General features: G+C 49.2%; 2 protein-coding genes across 4 annotated transcripts in view; one reads left to right on the plus strand and one right to left on the minus strand.

Annotated features, from left to right (window-relative positions):
• Positions 1 to 381: 381 nt before the first annotated feature.
• Jmjd4 (jumonji domain containing 4) lies at positions 382 to 9,060 on the minus strand. 3 transcript variants are annotated; one of them, XM_026379948.2, is made up of 6 exons: positions 8,635 to 9,060; positions 7,207 to 7,372; positions 4,977 to 5,111; positions 4,603 to 4,870; positions 4,145 to 4,291; positions 382 to 3,944 (listed from the first exon to the last, which is right to left on the minus strand). In XM_026379948.2, the coding sequence occupies exons 1-6, from the start codon at positions 8,897 to 8,899 to the stop codon at positions 3,645 to 3,647; spliced, it is 1,281 nt and encodes a 426-aa protein (XP_026235733.1). In that variant the 5' UTR covers positions 8,900 to 9,060; the 3' UTR covers positions 382 to 3,644. The 3 variants fall into 3 exon arrangements, with proteins under 3 accessions (XP_026235733.1, XP_026235734.1, XP_026235735.1); XM_026379949.2 differs by lacking the exon at positions 4,145 to 4,291; XM_026379950.2 differs by lacking the exons at positions 7,207 to 7,372; positions 8,635 to 9,060 and adding an exon at positions 5,640 to 6,696.
• Positions 9,061 to 9,135: 75 nt separating this feature from the next.
• The window catches only part of Snap47 (synaptosome associated protein 47), a 66,962-nt gene continuing 58,161 nt past the window's right edge, over positions 9,136 to 17,936 (plus strand). The window contains exon 1 of the mRNA XM_026379955.2: positions 9,136 to 9,221. The gene's annotated coding sequence lies outside the window, so the exon portion shown is untranslated. The remainder of the gene's footprint in view (positions 9,222 to 17,936) is intronic.

The following is a 17,936-nucleotide window of genomic DNA, read 5'->3' on the forward strand; positions in this document are numbered from 1 at the left end:
AAGCTGGCTTTGAACTTCGGATCCTCCTGCCTCAGCCTCCCAAGCTGCTGGGATTACAGACATGCCCTACCATGCCTGGCAACCTTAGAGTAACTTAAATAGCATTTATAGGGAGGATCCAGCAGCTTGGCATTGCCCACAATGATGACACAGCAAACTGACATTGTTGTAAACGGAAACTATTAAAGCAATATGATACTCGCATCTTTCATAAAAACATGTAAATATTCTTAGAAAGTGTGATTAAGGAAAAATGTATATATAATGCACAGATAAGAAACCAGAATCTCATACTTCATATTTAAAACTATAAGGATTTTTAAAAATACTGATCTGCTTTAGCAAAGTTTACAAAGAAATGGTTTAAAGAACAAATTTTTTATTAATTTTTAAAATATTTATATTTTAGTTATAGGTGGACACAATACCTTTATTTGTTTAGTTTTATGTGGTGTTGAGGATCAAACCCAGGGCCTCGAACGTACTAGGTGAGTGTTCTACCACTGAGCCACAACCCCAGCCCAAGAATAAAGATTTTATCACAACAATTTCCTGTTTTCTGCTGATAAGTTTTTGATTGGTTATGAAAATTAAGTCCTTAGCTAGGTTTAATTCAAATATTTGTCCTAAAGTCTCTTTTTGGTTTATAACTCTGGTTAAATGAACTATTTTCACAATGAAACTATTGATATATATTCTAAAGCTTTAAAATCTGATAGTCCATACTTGTAATATCCCAGTGGCTCAGGAGGCTGAGGCAAGAGGATTGCAAGTTCAAACCCAGCCTCATCAGCGAGCCCTTGAGCAACTCTGCAAGACCCTGTCTCAAAATAAAACACAAAAAAGGACTTGGGATAAGGCTCAGTAGATAAGCATGCTGGGTTCAATCCCTTGTACTACTAATAATAGTAATTTTAAAATCTGATAGTCCACATATAATGCTGTAAATGAAGGTCATTGTTATGCTGCAGATCTGCAATATCAGCCCAGAAGCTCAAGGGTTAAAAGCATGGGTCCTGGGGTTGGGGATGTAGCTCAGTTGGTAGAGTGGCCTCGCATGCACAAGGCCCTGGGTTCAAACCCCAGCACTACCACTGGCCGGGGGGGGGGGGGGTTAGGCAGCTATTGGATTCTAAGGGCTCTGACCTTAGCACTGGATTAATCCATTGATGGATTAATCTGAAAACTGGATGAAGAACTGGGAGGTGGGACCTAGTTAGAGGAAGGAAGTAGGTCACTGGGGGAGCCCTGGAAAGCCCCTTCCACTCTGCTTTCCTGCTACCATGATCCTGCAATGGACTTGGCTGACTGAGGACCTCTGAACTGTGAGCCCAAACAAATCTTGCCTCCCAAGTTGTTCTTGTCAGGCAATTTGATCAGTGATGAAAAAGCCAACAGAGGTAACTAAATTATCCTGCTGTGTCTTGCTCTTTATGTAAAAGGACTTTATGCATTATTCACAGTCATCTTAAGTACCATCAGTCATGTCTATAGTTTAGAGGCATCTTTTGTTTTGTCCATCTTCCACCTCAAGAATTTAAAGATTTTAATTACTAGCTTTTTTTCAGGTTTTCTCAGTTATACTGTTTACACAATCTAGTTTGCAAATGTAAGACATGATAATGTGTGCAGAAACACATTATGTTCCTAACTGGTATATAAGCATTAACTCTTATAGTCTACATTCAAAATTTTTACAGTTCTGTGGAATATACCTTTTGAAAAACACTCTAAAGATGTTATAAAATGTGATGATGAGTTTTCTGCCCAAATGGCAACGCCTTGGTTTGCATACTCTAGCTAACACTCTCTAATGCAAATCTCTGACAGAATGATTTTTAAAGACAAATTGGGTTTTGATTAGATAAAACTGATACAGCTAAAAAAAAAGTTTTATCAGTTCAAATTCAGCACAAGAACTTGATTTGCTTTGCTGTTAATGCTTCCCTGTTGCGCCTGCTGGTGACAAGATGGAGCTTGTAGTGCCAGTTATGACGGTGTTTTCCCTACTTGTGAGCAAATGGCCTAAAGGCACCAAGCAAGTAACTGCACTTGTACTCCTAACACTTTACACGTGTCTCCTGGGGTAGAGGCATGAGGCCTGGAGTAAGGCCTCTATTCATCCCAACCACGAAGCCCCAAACTCAGCTTTTGGGAACTTGGGTTTGGGCAAAGCTCCTTTCTATTGGTAGAAAGATCTGCAATTCCTCAGACTCAGCATTGGCAGTGTGGTCAGGCCATCCTAGGTAGCTGGGAAGGTGCTGGCTGGGGCCTCATGTGACACACAAGGCACTTACTATGTGATAATTTATTGGACAAAACAAGTCCCTGCTCTCCTGGGCTTCCATTCTAGATGAGGCTATTCCAATCCCACTGGACATCACAGCAGGTAGTGTCTAAGATATGTTCTGTTGCCCTCTTGGGCAGACACATCCTTCCCAGTTCTGATGGGAACACCTGAGATTGTGAGAGGCTGTGTCACAAGGGAGGGGCTGAGGCTTAGCAGAGCTGGGGGTCCCAGGTACCCTGTGGAGTGAGTTGGGGCTCTGGGGGGCCCTGTGAGTCCATTCCATTCCAGCCCCATGTACACACGTGTCTGGGCCAAGGCCAAGGCCCAGAGAGAGCAACTGGGTCACACTGATCTCACTCCTCTGCCCTCAGGTATGCCCAGCACTCCCAAGAAAAGCACCAGGAAAGAGATCAGAGTGGACAACAGGTGGCCAGACACAGGGTATTGGAGGGCTGTGTGGGCCAGGTCGGGTGGCTTGCCTGTTCCCCTTCTCCATGCACAGAAAGCACCTACCATTTGTAGTGAATATGATAAACAGAGCCAGCACCACCCCGCCAGGGCCCAGGAACAGAGGACTGTGTCAGGCTCCTGGACTACCAGAGGGAACCATGGAGAGGTGTTCCCTCAGCTCCTGCTCTGTTTGCAGCCCAACCCTACCAGGGCAGTCTGGGGGCGGGACTGGGCAGGCACCACGGCCCAGGCTTCTCAGAGGTGCTACGGAAAAGGAAAGCTCTCCTCCTGCATCACATCCTCCACTCTGGGCACCTGGCTGGGCCAGTGCCTGGTTTCTCAGCCACCTAACCCTTTGCCTCTGGACATGGTGAATGATGACCAGCTCAAGAAGCTAGCTTCAACCTGTCACACAGTGCCCAACTCCTGGCCTAGCTGGAGATGGGAGCCCCTGAAGCACAGCCAGAGGGTAAGGCTGGAATGGAGGGAGGCTTGCTGCATGTGTCCCAGGAATCAGGGGATGGGATGGGCCAGGTCAGAAAGGGGAGACCCTAAGGCAGACAGATGGGACACTCATCACTTAGCAGCTTAGGGGGCGCTGGGAGATCCACGGAAACCTGCTCACATGGCCACCATCCAAGTTCCTGGCAGACTTTGCTACAGGCAAGTTGGAGGGATACCCCCAGCCTATCTCAGAGTATTGTGCTCTCATTGTGGCTGGGCCTCCCCAGAGATCCATAGTCAGGACCTTGGGGAGATGGCCACATCAGACCTTCCAGGAGGTTGCTTCTGCTCAGCAAGATCACACCCCAGGCCATAAAGATGAGGATGGCTTGTATTCCAAGAAGGTCCTGGAGGAGAAGGCTACCCTGTGCTGGTGCCCCCATGCGAACTTCCATAGGAACTACAGGGTGGTAGTAGCAGCCACAGCATCCTGTAGCTGACGCAGCAGCTCTTCAGGCCCTGGGGAAAATGTGCTGGTGTCCACTCTCTGGAAGTCAGGGTGTGTGACCACAGAGGCCAGCACCTCTGCAAGACGGCCAACATCAAATGCAGCCTGCTGGAAGCCCAGCCCTAGGCCTATGTTTTCCTCTTGAGCTGCTTCCGACCCCTGCCCTAGGACAAGAAGTCTCCTCTCAGCGATGACCTTGAGGAAGTGGTAAAATTCTTCAAAATTGATCCCTGAGCAGGATCTCATGATGACCTAAGCCACAGAGGAAAGGACAGTGAGCTTGTGGTCACAGCCATGTCTGCACAGCACCCTAACAAGCAGTTCTCAGGGAGTAACACAGTAGCCATGAGGCACAGATGCTGAAGCCAGACGGTGACTGATGGACTCTGAGTCATGCAACCTGGCCCTGGTGTCTGCCCCAGCCCCCAGACTGAGCCCATATGGGCACCCACCTGGCAGTGGTGATGCCAGTCAGGCATGGAGTCCCTCCACTCATGGACCTCCTGCTGTACAGCCCGGAGCTCCTGCTGCAGGAAGTGCCACATGTTGGCCAGGTTGCAGCCATTGACCCAGTTGTGGTTGATGGAAATGGTATCATCCTGGAGGGCAGGAGCAGGCTGGCTGAGCCCACAGCAGAGGCAATGTCCCATAGCCCATATCAGGCCCTGGGCAGGGGGCCTCAACATGCCTATTCAGCCGGGAAAGGCCACTCCCACCTCTAGGCAGCATCAGCACAGAAAGGGTTTGAGGAGCGCACTCCTCAGGGCAGGAATTGGGCAGGGAATGGAACCAGGGGCTGGGACCTCTGAAGCTTCATCCATAGCATGGGGTGCTCTGCTGTCTTTCTGTGGAAAAGCAGCTAGACAGGAACCAGGTGGGCAGAGGGCTGGGCTGCCTAAGCCCACCTTACCAGATTGTGCACTTGGTGGTGCCACCCACTGGGCACAAACACCACTTCGCCAGCCTCCTGTGTGACTTCGAGAGGTGGGCTGCTGTGCTGGAGCATAGGGTGCAGGCGTGTGTCCAAGAGTTTGGGGGAAGTCACATCATAGGGCAGGCTACCATGGCAGTCTCGCAGCGCCTCCTCCTGCCCCGGTGGGAAGAATAACCACTTCTTCCTCCCGCAGATGTTGGCGGACCAGCTGAAGGAGCGGAAGATGTCAGCATGGAAGGGTGACCTGTGGCAAGAGCTCACTGTTGGTGCCTTGCAGTTTCCAGGGTTGGCCTTGCTTCTGATGAGCTTCCAAGCAGAGTGGGGTAGGCACAGCTCTGACTCAGCCTTACCAGGTGCCCGGGGGCCCTGCATAGACGAAGCGGTAGTCATCCACATCCAGGGCATCCCAGAACTCATTCAGCCAGTCGGAGGAGAAGTACACAGGCAAGGTGAACACGTCCCCCAAGTCCTCTGCAGATGAGTCCCTGTGGAGAGCCAAAAGGCTGAAGAGTCCCAGTCTTCCTGGATCTACTGGACAGTGATAGTCCTGAGAAACCTGAGTTGAACCCCTCAAACTGCTGAGCCCAGAACTGCAAGGTGGAAGGTGGCTTTGGGGGTGGCCTGTGACAAAGCACAACTGACCCATACAAGCAGTGGGCACTCTCCCTCAGACCCAGAGCTCTGGTGTGTGCCTGTGCTGGGAGTTCTGGTGCTGTGTGGGCATCCTCCCAACTCCTGAATTGGGGGCCCTCTTTCACTTTTCACCAGTACCAGCAGACCACAGTTTGCCTAGTAGATTCTAAGTGGCAGGCCCAGGCAGAAGGGCTATCCATGGACCCTCTCAACCCATCAATGGGCCCTAGAGAAGGCACAGCCCAACCAATACTGTGCTGGAAAAAACTTCTGGACTCAAGTGCACATAACTGCTGGTCAGATGATGACAGAGCAGGGCATGCGCAGCAACAACCACATACAGGTCCCAAAACACACAAGGGTCCCTCTGCCTAGCATGCCTCTGAGCTTCCAGCAAAGTCTGCTCATCCACAAAGATCCTGCTCAGGTGTCTCTCCCTGTGTCCTCCTGACTGTACGACCCCATGTCTTCCTCTGCCCTTTTTGTTTGGACCTGTCAGATAAAATTCAGGAAAGTCAAAAGTTGAATTCCAAATACACAATGAACAATTTTCTAGCATACGTATGTCACATGCAATATTTGAGAAACACTTAGCAAATGATCAAGACCCATCTGTTTACCTAGTACCTCAAGCACAGTGCACAACCACGCCTGGGTCTGTGTCTGTCTGCACTGCTGGTTCAAGCTATGCCTGTGGGCCAGGACCAGCCTCTGGCTGAACCTGGCCTGCTCTCCAAGCAAGCAGCAGAGTGATGGGGTGAGTTGGGCCTGGTGCTTCTCGTGATCTGGTGGGAACTACAAGGGCCTCACTCCATTGCTCTGAGCTTTAGTTTGCACAAAGTGACCCAGGAATTTGTTCCCAGGTTCATTCAACATTACCTGAGCCCCACAATGTACCCACTGCTGAGGGTATGAGCATAACAGCCTTTTCTTGTGAAAGGCATACCCAGCAAGGGACACAAAATCTCAGGACCACCTTGGAGAGGAATGTATATGCTTCCCAGAGTGAACACTGTGTGTCTGGGTCTTGGGGTGGGTTAAGCTTTTCAGATGAATTATAGATGCCTCTCAGCTGACAATGGGCTCATATTCTCATATGTCCATGTAGAAAATACCATAAATTAAAAATACATTAATACGGTATGCTTGGCATGTGCAAAACTCTGGATTCAATCCCCAGCACCAAGTAACAACAACAACAACAACAACAACAACAACAACAACAAAAACAACAACAATTGAACAAACATCATTGCTGAGTAACACAGCACACTGAAGACACTGTAGAATGATGAGTGCTCTCTATTGGAATGGTGAAGCTTACTGGGAACTATGGATCAGACCACATACTGTTAGCCTGGGGAAAGGAGAGTCCATTCTCTTTAATTTCTATTGAATGCAGATCACTCTTGCCCAAGGCTAAAAATCCTATCAGGGCTGGGGTTATAGCTCAGTTGGTAGAGTGCTTGCCTTGAATGCAGAAGGTCCTGGGTTTGATCCCCAGGACTACAAAAAAAAAAAAAAAAAAAAAAATTCTGTCATCTGTACATAGTGCCTGGAGGCTGGGGTGGGGGTCATTTTTAAGGTGAGGTAGGCCTCCTCCCTTGGAGAGACCAGCAAGGAGGCAGGAAGACATTAAAGACCATTGCATATTCCAAGTAGAGACCTGGCCTCCTCACTGGGGTAGAGAAAATGCCAGTCCCAGGGGATCCTCTTAAGGAAGCTGGGAAAATAATAAAGAAAAGGGATGAGACCACAGCCCACCTGTGCCCACAAAAAGCCCATGTTCCTTTTGGTGGCCAGCACTGCACAGGCCTGGTGAGGAGCTGACCTTCCCACCACATTGGAGACATAGGCTGGAACTCTGCTGGAGCAGCAGGCACCCTGTCAAAAAGGCCTTGGGAGCATAGTTCTAGGGAGGTGCCCCATGGCCAGCATCCCCCTTACCTGCACAGGTGCCAGTCCTTGAGATAGAGGCAGCCCCGGGGTGAGGAGCAGCCCCCCTGGACATACTCCAGCCAGTAGCTGATATACTTGCGGAGGGGCATGTGCTCTTTGGGGTTCGAGTTGTACTCCTGGACCCCACAGTTGGCAACTGGTACAACCACATCTCCTGAAGTGAGACAGCGAGTCAGACTTGGCTGCGATTTCTGAACGCAGGCCACCCTCCAAACCAGCTGCAGGAGAATTCCCCAGGAGACCAGACTCCATTCCCTCCCTACCCTCCACGATGCCTTTCTGTAGTTCAGCTGAGCTCCCATGTCTCCTTCTCTGTCCTGGATCTCCCTGGGGGCCTGAGCTCCATCCTGGCTCTCTTTGCTTGTCTGGTGTGGGCTGTTCCTGTGCCCTCTGGGTTCTGGACACCTTATTGCCCCACCCACCTGAGCTGTGGTCTGGAACACATCCTGTATCCTCCCCCACCTCAGTCCAGTGTCCCTGGGCCCCGGTGTGCGGTAGGAGCTCTGTCCTGGCCCCTCCCTGTGTCCCCAGCTGTCCCTGGGTCTGGCTCTCCCTGTGTCCCCGGCTGTCCCGGGTCTGTCCCGGGTCTGTCCCTCCCTGTGTCCCTGGCTGTCCCTGGGTCTGGCCCTCCCTGTGTCCCCGGCTGTCCCTGGGTCTGGCCCTCCCTGTGTCCCCGGCTGTCCCTGGGTCTGGCCCTGTTAGACCAGGATGCAAGAAAAGACCACTGACTCCAATTAAAATCAAATTAAAGCAAGCTTATTATTTCGACCGGCTGGGCTGTCTTGCCCATCAAAATCGTGGGAGCCAAGGACAGCGGCGAGGCTTCTTTGCAGCCCAGTTTTATAGCCCAAAAAGTTACACAAAGGGGAGTTACAGATAACAACACTCTGAGGAGCATAACACAAGTTTACATTTTTGCTGGCCCTGGCATCAGAATTTATGGAGATCCTAGAAACTCAGAGAGGGTCGTTATCCGGCCAGGGAAGGCCAGAATTTATGAGGCGTCACTAAGGTTTAGGAAAGGGTTGTTATCTGGTCAGGGAAAACCCGACATGGGTGAGTTCAGGGCACGGGCAGGCATTCCAAGCAGCTTTACAACATCAACTAATGGCCAGGCCATACAGACATCCTAATATTTTTACAGAAAACAGAAATGAATCCTTCATAACTTGTGACAAGCTGGCTTCTGATCTAATGAGAGAACTAGGCTAGGTATATCAGCCCTTCCTGTGTCCCCGGCTGTCCTGGGTCTGGCCCTCCCTGTGTCCCCGGCTGTCTCGGGCCTGGCCCTCCCTGTGTCCCGGCTGTCCCGGGTCTGGCCCTCCCTGTGTCCCCGGCTGTCCCGGGTCTGGCCCTCCCTGTGTCGCCGGCTGTCCCGGGCCTGGCTCTCCCTGTGTCCCCGGCGCTCTTCCTCACCGTACTTCTGCAGCAAGTACTCGAAGTCGGGCTTCCCCTCGGGCGTCACCCAGTGCCGCCGGCTGCCCCAGTTCTCGGTGAAGGCGCTGGAGAACACGCAGGGCCGGTTGGGCAGCAGGAATGCCTTCACGAAGTCGGCGTAGGAGAAGGTCGCGGGTTCCTTGATGAAGGCCACTCCGCTCGGCGCCTGCCCGCCGCCGCCATAGAGCTGGCCCCCGAGGTCCCGGAAGTGCTGCTCGGCAAAGGCGCGCGTCTCGCGGTCCATCGGCCACGGCGGAGGTCCAGGCTCGGACTTACACTCCCCAAGAAAAGCAGAGGCAGAGAAGTCGCCCAGATCGCCGCGAGGTGGAAACTGCAGGACGGGGGCCGGAACCAAGACTCGGTGGCGCTGCGTTCCGCCCGGACCTCTGGCCGAGGCGCCGCACGCTTCCGCCCTGCGCGCATGCGCCCGGCACACTGCTGCTCTCCGCGCAAGCGCAGAGTTCTTCGCCTCACAGCTGACCAGCTGCCGCTGGAGGTCGCTTCCGGGTCCGGTTAAACCCGGCGGACTTGGCACTTATCTTCCCCGCTGCCTCGGCTGCGGCCCGGTAGGCTCCTGCCCAGCCCCGGGATAGCCCTGCCGCCATGGCTGACGCGGTGACGAGTTTGAGCCTTTCTTTACCCAGAGCCCCTAGGGGTCTCCAGGGGGAGGCGGGGCTTGGAGGGGCTGGGGGCCTGAGGGGGCGGCCGGACGGAGGGAGACCGGGCCGGGGTCGTTGAGGGGGCCCTTTGGAAGGAGAGGACCATTTGTCCCGAAAGAGCGGGAGGCTCGGGAGGCTGGAGGAGCCTGGGGGCTGCTTCCAGGTAGAGCGGTAAGGGCGGCCGACTGAGTCGCGGGCAGGTTGGGGGCCGGCGTGCTGCGGCCCGGTGCTGGTGGCCTCAGTTCCCGTGGGCACGGCGTGGAGGCTGGTTCTTCCTCCGGCCCTGGGGATTGGACCCGGGGGCTGTACTACTGAGCCTTATTCCCAGCCCCTTTTAAAAATGTCTGTGACGGAGTTTTGCGGAGTTGGCCTCGAAGTTGCTGTCCTCCTCTCCGAGTCTCCTGAGTTACTTGGGATTACAGGTGTGGCCACCACCCCTGGGGATGGAGGTTACTGGGCTGGGACCTTTCAGGAAACTGACCCCGCAAGCGCACCCCTTCAAACCCTGTCAAATCAAAGGTTTCCGACATGTCTTTCCGAGTAACATGCATGAGTTTAGTGAAGGGATAGGAAAGGGTAAAGGGGACACTCAAGGGAGAGAGTAGGTCCTCTCAGGAGAGGGACAGCGTGCCTCTTCTGCACTCCAGTTTTATTGGGGATCACAGTGAAGTTTCTAGGGAATCCCCCCTTGACTTGACAGCAGGATGACATCGGACTTTCGGGTCTCCGCTGTCATGACAACTCTGTCACCTTGGCCTGTGGATCCTTTTTTTTTTTTTTTTAAGTTGTAGTTGGACATTTATTTATTTGTTTTTATGTGGTGCCAAAGATGGAACCCAGCGTCTTGCACATGCTAGAAGAGCTCTGCTGCTGAGCCACAACCCCCTGGCCCATGGATTCTTAACTCTAAATTCTTACAGGTTTTATGGTTAGGAGGAACTATCCTTTATCTCCCTGAGTTCCAGGATCTGGTCTGTGGAAAGGGTCACAAAATCTCCTCTTTCAGGGTAACTTGGATTCCTTTGAGAGACATTATTTCAAACTTGCATTTCTCCTGCAGGTAACATGCAGCACAGTGGGCCCATTTTTATGGAATTACTCCCTTAACTTTGTGTTACCACCAGTTGCTTCTGTTTGTCCTCTACCATGGATGTCATTATTGTAGGCTAGGCCATGGTAGGAAATGGGAATGTACACAGAAATTAAAATGGAGAGAAGGACTCAGTCATAAGCCCATCCGCAGATGACCATTTTAAAATTCTCTGATATAGGGCTGGGGATGTGGCTCAAGCGGTAGCGTGCTCGCCTCGCATGTGTGCGGCCCGGGTTCGATTCTCAGCACCACATACCAACAAAGATGTTGTGTCCGCCAAAAACTAAAATAAATAAATAAATAAATATTTAAAAAAAAATTCTCTGATATAGAGCCTGTCTTTCCAGGCACTTTTGCGTTCACTCATTTAGCCCCCTTCCTTTCTCCCTTTTTTCTTCCCCTAGTATCTTCTTATATAGGCATAATGTTACGTTGTGTATGTGTTTTCATTCTCTTTCCTGGATATCTGAAGAAATGAATGTTTTGTCTGCTGTTGAGCCCCCTGCTGGCCAGCAGCCTCAGGTGGCTTTAGGATGGGGCTTGTCAATGAAAGACTGACTGTAAATTGGGAATTTTACGCCCCAGCCCCAGTTTCCAGGGAGGGGAGAGGGACTAAAGGCTGTGTTGATCAGTAGTGACAATGATTTTATCCATCAAGCCCATGGAATGATACTTACATAAAACCCCAAAGCACGGGGTTCTGAGAGCTTCCTGGTAGGTAAATGTGGGGAGGTTCCTGGAGGGTGGTGCCCAGGGAGAGGCCTCTTCCCATACCTTACCCCCACCTACCTACCTATACCGCTCCCCTCTCTCTATATATATAAAATCATCTTCATCTGTGTTCTTTTTCATCTGTGTTCTTTGTAGTATCCTTTATAATAAAATAGTAAATGCAAGTATTTCCCTGAGTTCTCTGAAACACTTGAGCAAATAAATCTAAATTGAGGAGGAGTTATTGGGAATACTGATTTATAACTGGTGGGTCAGAAGCCCAGGTGAGTCAATCTGGGCTTGTAAGGTGAAATGGGGAGGCAGAAGGGGCTGGGGAATGGTGGAGGGACAGCCCTCAGTCTGTGGGATTTGATCCTGTCTCAAGCATACAATATCAGAATTGAGTTGAATTAGGGAACATCCAACTTGTGTCCTCTGCTGAATTGCTGAATTGTTTGCTTCCTGGTGTGTGTGTGTCTGTGAAACTCCCATACATGTGTCAAAGTGTGTTGTTAGAGTATAGGGGAAACCAATTTTGAGTTTTATGTTTTGCACACATGTGCACACACAAATTTCTCTTAACACTCTATATATGTATATATAGTTTTCAAAAAACTTAACAATAAACTACGATCTTTCCATGTGTTTACTAAATGTCCTTTGGGTATTTGATTTCACTTGTGCATGCAGACTGGGGAGGCCAATGGGAAAAATGGGGTGCAGAGTGTTTATAATTGTCTCAGTATGTGAGAAGTATGGTTCATCACAGAATTTGCCTCATGAGGAAAGTATGTGTGATATTTTATATATATAAAATATATATACACACACACACACACACACACACACACACCCACCCCATGGAATAATACCTGCATAAAATATGCAGTTAACCTTGTGTTACCACCAGTTGCTTCTGTCTATCCCCTACCATGGATGTCATTGTGGGCTAGGCCATGGTAGGAAATGGGAATGTACACAGAAGTTAAAATGGAGAGAGACTCAATCATAAGCCCATCCACAGTTGACCATTTAAAATTTTTCTGGTATAGAGCCTGTGTTTCTAGGCATGTGTGAATTCACTCATTTAGCCCCCTTTCTCCCTTTTTTTTTCTGGGAGACTTATTTCAGGTTAACAGCATATTTTATGTAGATATCATTTTCTGCCCTGCCATCTCACCTCACAAGCCCAGATTGACTCATCTGGGCTTCTGACCCACCAGTTATAAATCAGCATTCCCAATAACCCCTCCTCAATTTTGATCTTTTTGCTCAAGTTAACATTTATAAAAATTATAAAGGATACTACAAAATGCACTGGTATGTGTATTGATATTATACACACACACACACACATAAAAATAAATACAGTTCTGTTCTGGGGAATCAAGGATTGAACCTGGGATGCTCAACCACTGAGCCACATTCCTAGCCCTGTTTCATATTTTATTTAGAGACAGTGTCTCACTGAGTTTTGTGGGGCCTTGCTGCTGCACCTGGCTTTGAACTTGTGATCCTCCTGCCTTAGCCGTCCAAACCTCTGGGATTACAGACATGCACCACCATGCCCAGCTTTTTGTTTTTTATCCATGGTTCCTGGCTTATAATTCCCTCCACAGGGCAAACCATAGAAACTAGAATTTCTTGGAGATGTCAAAAATAATCTGAATAGATGGGTTTACTGGGTTTCCTCACCCTTTCTATTAGCAGTCAGGCCTGTGCTATAGTCTCCATAACAACTGGAAAGGAAAGGGTTCAGAGAGTTTCCAGGTAGCCGCATAGAGGGAGGTACCTGGAAGGTGGTGCACAGGTAGGGTGTAGAAGCCTGTACCCATTCCCTATGCCTCTTACATGTCTCTTCATCTGTATTCTTTGTATTGTCTTTTATGATAAACCAGTGAATGTAAGTAAGTAGTTCCCTAGTTCTTTGAGCCATTTGAGGAAATCCAATCCAAAAAGGGGTTATGGTTATGTATGGGAGTCTGTCAGAAGCACAGGCAAGACAGCCTGGGGCTTGTGATTGGCATCTTGAAGACTGAGCTCTCAAACTAGGATCTGATGCTATCTCCAGGCTGAATCAGAATTGGATCAAAGTAGAGTATGTCCTGTTGGTGTCCCTTGTAGCAGAATTGCTCACTTGCTGGTGGGGCAAAACCTTTATAGTTTTTGGGGTCACAGAAGTCTCCTGTGTTGATTGTGGTGTGAGAGCAGAGGTAAGGCCGCTTGTTCTATTTTTTATTTTATTATTTTGAGACAGAGTCTCGCTCAGTTGCCCAGGCTGACCTTGAACTTGTGATCCTCCTGCCTCTGCCTCCAGAGTCACTGAGATCACTTACCTGCATGCCCCCTCATGCCTGGCAGAATGGGTTGTTTGTTTTTTCCCCACACAGTTTGAAATTCAGATAAGCATTTCCCAGGCTGAATTTCTGTGCCTGAGACCAAGTTCTCTGAGAAAGAGGAGGTCAGGGCCAGCACATCCACATACACCCCAAGATCTCTGGGGACAATTAAGTTCTTATCCACATGTCTAGGACCTTAAACTTTTTTATTGGTTCTTTTTAGTTATACATGACAAAAGAATCCATTTTGATATAATTATGAAAATATGTAATTTTACTTAGGATCCAAGTCTGTGGATGTACGCAATGGTGAGATTCACTGTTGTGTATAGGACCTTGAACTCTTGAGCCAGATATTTGTTGCCATATTTCCCCTTATCCACATGGTGGCCCTCTGGTGTTAATGTGAGCACTGTGGTACATGTGGGAGGGAAGAGAGGTCTGGAATACAGGTATATGTCACTGAAGTTCCCTGGCAGAGCCAGGAACCAGCTAGTGATGCACATCCTTTGGCCCCACTCAGACTTACAGAACCTGACCCTCTTGGGTAGTGCCATCCCTGAAAGAGCAACAGGAAAGGGGTTGAAGTTAGTGTTTTGGAGGAAGCGCAGTGGAAACAGCACACAATCAGCTCTCTCTGAAAAGCTAGCACATGCACTGTGAGTAGGCCATGGTGTTGGGTTGAAATGCCCTCGGACAGCATGACTGAGCCTTCCAGGGTGGGGCTGGGAGCCTCTGAGGGAGTGGAAAGAGGATATACTGCAGAGTGGGAGGACAGGTAATGGGAAAAAGCCAGCTGCACTGCCCCACCACATACACTGCCCCTCTGTTTTCTCTTCCAGCCTTGAAATTTGGAGGTAGTGGGAGGTGTTAAAATGTCTCTAGCTCTGCTACTTTGGAAATGAACTAAAAATAGGGTGTTTACTTACTGTTGAGTCTCACTTGGGCTCCTGTATGATGGAAATGCTGAAAGACATGCATTATGCCAACCATGATGTTAGTAGTGCTGGCCGTGTGACCAAGTACTTGTTCCCCAAGAGCGCACTTGGATATATTAGCCTCAGACACCCCAGAGCTTCATGCCGTGACCTCCCATGCTAGATCTGTGTTGTACACACAGGGTCAATGCAGGTCTTCAGGTTCATGTTGGTGCTGTGTAGGCTGTTCCAGCTTGCAGTAGGCAGCATCCCAATGATGACTCTGGGAATGGAGCATCACCAGAAAGCTAGGCAGTGTGCGAGGGAATGGATAGCGTCCTTATTTCCATGTGGTGGGATTTGGCTCATTCAGCACACATGCATGGGGGCCTGTTAGCTGTGGTGTTCTCTTTCTCTTGTGTGCAGACTTTAGTTGACAGCATTGTAAATGTGAACAAGCTCTGGAGTGTGGGAATGCTTTGCTAGGTGATGGTTCGGGGATTAATTAGGAAGGGCTCAGGTGACATTTGAGCAGAGGCCTGAAGTGAAAAGTGTCATTCATTTCCAGAGAGAATAGCTAGTAGAAAGGGCAGCAGAATTAAGCTGCAGAATGCATTTGGCTGTGGTGAGGAGTTGGACTTACTCCAAGTACACTGGGAAAGGTGTTTTTGTTTTTGTGGTTGTTTCTTTTTCAGTGACGGGGGTGCTAGAGATGGAACCTGGGGCTTTGCTGGTGTTAGGCATGTGCTCTACCACTGAGCTACATCCCTGTTCTACGTTGGGAAGGGATTTGGGCAGAAGAGTCACTTTTCATAATTCTGTTTTATTGGTTGCTGGGCAGAGAACAGGTGGTGGGGTCAGGGTAAAATTGGGAGGTCAGCTGAGGATTTGTTCCAGTGGGTGATGGCCCTTCCTTGGAGAGGTGTGGATGAGGAGATGGAGAACAGTGGAACGCTGCCAGGATTTATGATGGATTGTTCAGGAAGATGAGGAAGAGAGGAATCTAGGGAAACTTGAGTCCAGTGAAGTCTTTATGAGAAGAGCACTTCTGTGGGGGCTAGTCAGGTAGGAGGTACTTCTTAGTTATGGATTGGCTATGCCCAGCAAGTGGCCAGATGAGGAGCTGATAGTGGGGCTTGTCAACTGTTGCTTGGTAGGTGTGGTATGGAGATGCCCAAAAGCCTACGAGATATTTGAGTTCAGGCCTAGAAAATTTAGGGCTTAATAGGTACATTAAGTAGAATGAGCATTGATTGAAGTGACATTTAGTGCCATGGTTCTGTAACAAGGACCTTGACTCTTCACTTTTGCCTGCTAATGTCTGATGGGTGGCTAAAAGCAAGACTAAAGACTTGGGCCCTTTGCCTGAATTTTGCATCCATCTCCTTTGCTTTCAGTCACCTTGGATTCCAGAACAAGATCTGATCTGATAAACACCTTGTGATGAGTCAAAGCATTGACATCTCTCTGTCTCCTCCCTTCCCCCTTCCCCTCTCTCTCCCCCTCTCCCTCCCATCCCCCTATTTTGGGTACTTAGGACTGAACACACTTTATCCCTGAGCTACATCCCCAGTCCTTTATCTTTTGAGACAGTGCCTTGTTAAGTTGCTGAGCCTTGCTTCAAACTTGCAATCCTCCTGCCTCACAACCTGCTGAGTTGTTGGGAGTATAGGCATGAGCCACTGTGCACAGCTTCAGATGGCACCTTTCGTATCTGGGACAAGGCCCCACTGACCAATCCTGAGATTATGATGGACAGACTACACCTGATCAACATCATCTGCGTTGGCAGCTTCAAAAAGCCTCCAGCTATGCAAATCCTCAACCCTTGTTTTCATTCCCCTTTGTATAAAACCTCAAGTCATTATCAGCCCCCAAGACAGGGTTAAGGACGTGGGTGCCCTTGTCTTCCCCATGTAGCTGCTGCAAAGTTTCTTTCATGTTTTCACCATTACCTTTTCTGTTTGGTTTTAGCAAGTAGCCATACTTGATTTGTGGGATGCCCAGAATCAGGCCTCTGCCTAGGACTTTGGTATCCGTGCTCTTTTGACAAAGAGAGGATTTTTTTTTTTTAAATAGGAAAAGGCCATGTCCAGTTAGGCAGGTGTGAGTGGAAGGACCAGGGAAAGACACAGAAAACTGGTGCCTATACAACTTGGATGCCTGAGACCAGGAGTAGTGTCCAGGAGGTCCTGACATGAAGACTTCTGGGAGTCAGGTAGGGGAATGCATTTTGCAGTGTAAGAACAAGCATGGGCATTGGGTGGCCATCTGGAGGCCACTGGTGACTGACATGTCGGGGGAGTGATGGGAATAAGAGCATTCTGGAGGCACTTAGGTGTTGGTGGGGGGAGGTCAGAAAACAGTGTCTCTTCTGGGGCCTGGATGATGGTATCTGAGGGAGACGTGTGTGTGTGGTTCTCCCTCTCTAGTACTTGGGGTAAAACCCAAGGGCACTCTACTACTGAGCTACATCCCCAGCCCTTTTTATTTTTAAATAAGGTCTCCCTAAGTTGCCCAGGTTGGCCTTGAACTTGTGATCCTCCTGTCTCAGCCTCCAGAGTCACTGGGATGACAGGAGTGTGCTACAGCAAATGGCTGTGTGTGTGTGTAAGTTGGAGATCTTAGAGCATGTTTGTGAACTGATGAGGTGACCTGGGGAATGGCTGGCTGACTGCACACTGCAGGGCATGTCTGGCTGCCACGTGTTTGTAAATGAAGTTGTATTGGGACACCCACCTCCTTGTTTTGATGTGTTGTCTGACTATTTGTCCTCTACAGTGGCAGAGGTGAGTGACTATGGCGAGATCTAAAGTACTTGTCATTTGGCTTATAACAGATCAAGTTTGCAGAACCGGGTATGGGGGAGATGCAGTTGTTGGTGCTAGAGAGAAGTGGGTTGGAATGGAGAGCTCAGGAGGAAGGCTTGGCCTTATAGGAGGGCAGAGACCCCCCTTCCTGAGGAGTCTGCATGAGTGATTGTGTGCCAGGGGCAGGAGGTGACGAGGAAGGACATAGAAGTTTTATACACGCTTGAAAGATTTCTGGTGCATGGTGGGAATGTTTTTTTTTCTCACTTCTGTCCTTCCACTTAGTGTCCATTTACTTTGGTTTTCTGGGAAAGGTGCCCTGGAGATCTGTGGTAGGAAAAGTTGTGGCCACACATTTCTCCTTTTGCTGCTTTCTTGATATTTCACATTTGAATACTTTTCTCCTATTTATTATCTATAATGTCATAAGGACATAAGGACAAGTGCTTCCTCATCTTTTATTTTTCTGTCCTTTTCTCTAAATTTTAAAGTGTCTTACTGCTGGTGGTGTTCTGAAGTCTTTTAGTTATTTTACCAGAGAGAGTAAACAGAGGCCCAGTAGGTGAGTGAGGTCACTTTTCCAAAGTTATAAAGTTTGTGATAAAGTGAAGGAGCTGAGTAGGAGCCTCAGAAAGCTTTCTCTAACGCTAGGTAAGGTAATTCTTTGGGGGAATTTGTGAACAATTTCACTTCACACTCATGGACTACCTTCATGAGGTATATGAAGTCACTTGGAAGTCACTTGGGGTCAG

Source organism: Urocitellus parryii, chromosome 1 (assembly GCF_045843805.1).
Source record: "Urocitellus parryii isolate mUroPar1 chromosome 1, mUroPar1.hap1, whole genome shotgun sequence".
Taxonomy (NCBI): domain Eukaryota; kingdom Metazoa; phylum Chordata; class Mammalia; order Rodentia; family Sciuridae; genus Urocitellus; species Urocitellus parryii.

Excerpts from the sequence above, each read along its gene's own strand:
- Jmjd4 (XM_026379948.2), bottom strand. The coding sequence starts at position 8,899 with ATGGACCGCGAGACGCGCGCCTTTGCCGAGCAGCACTTCCGGGACCTC. Across the intron at positions 4,292-4,602 it reads ACCACCAAGTGCACAATCTG|GATGATACCATTTCCATCAA; the intron begins GTAAGGTGGGCT and ends CCTGCCCTCCAG. Across the intron at positions 3,945-4,144 it reads ACTGGCATCACCACTGCCAG|GTCATCATGAGATCCTGCTC; the intron begins GTGGGTGCCCAT and ends TCTGTGGCTTAG.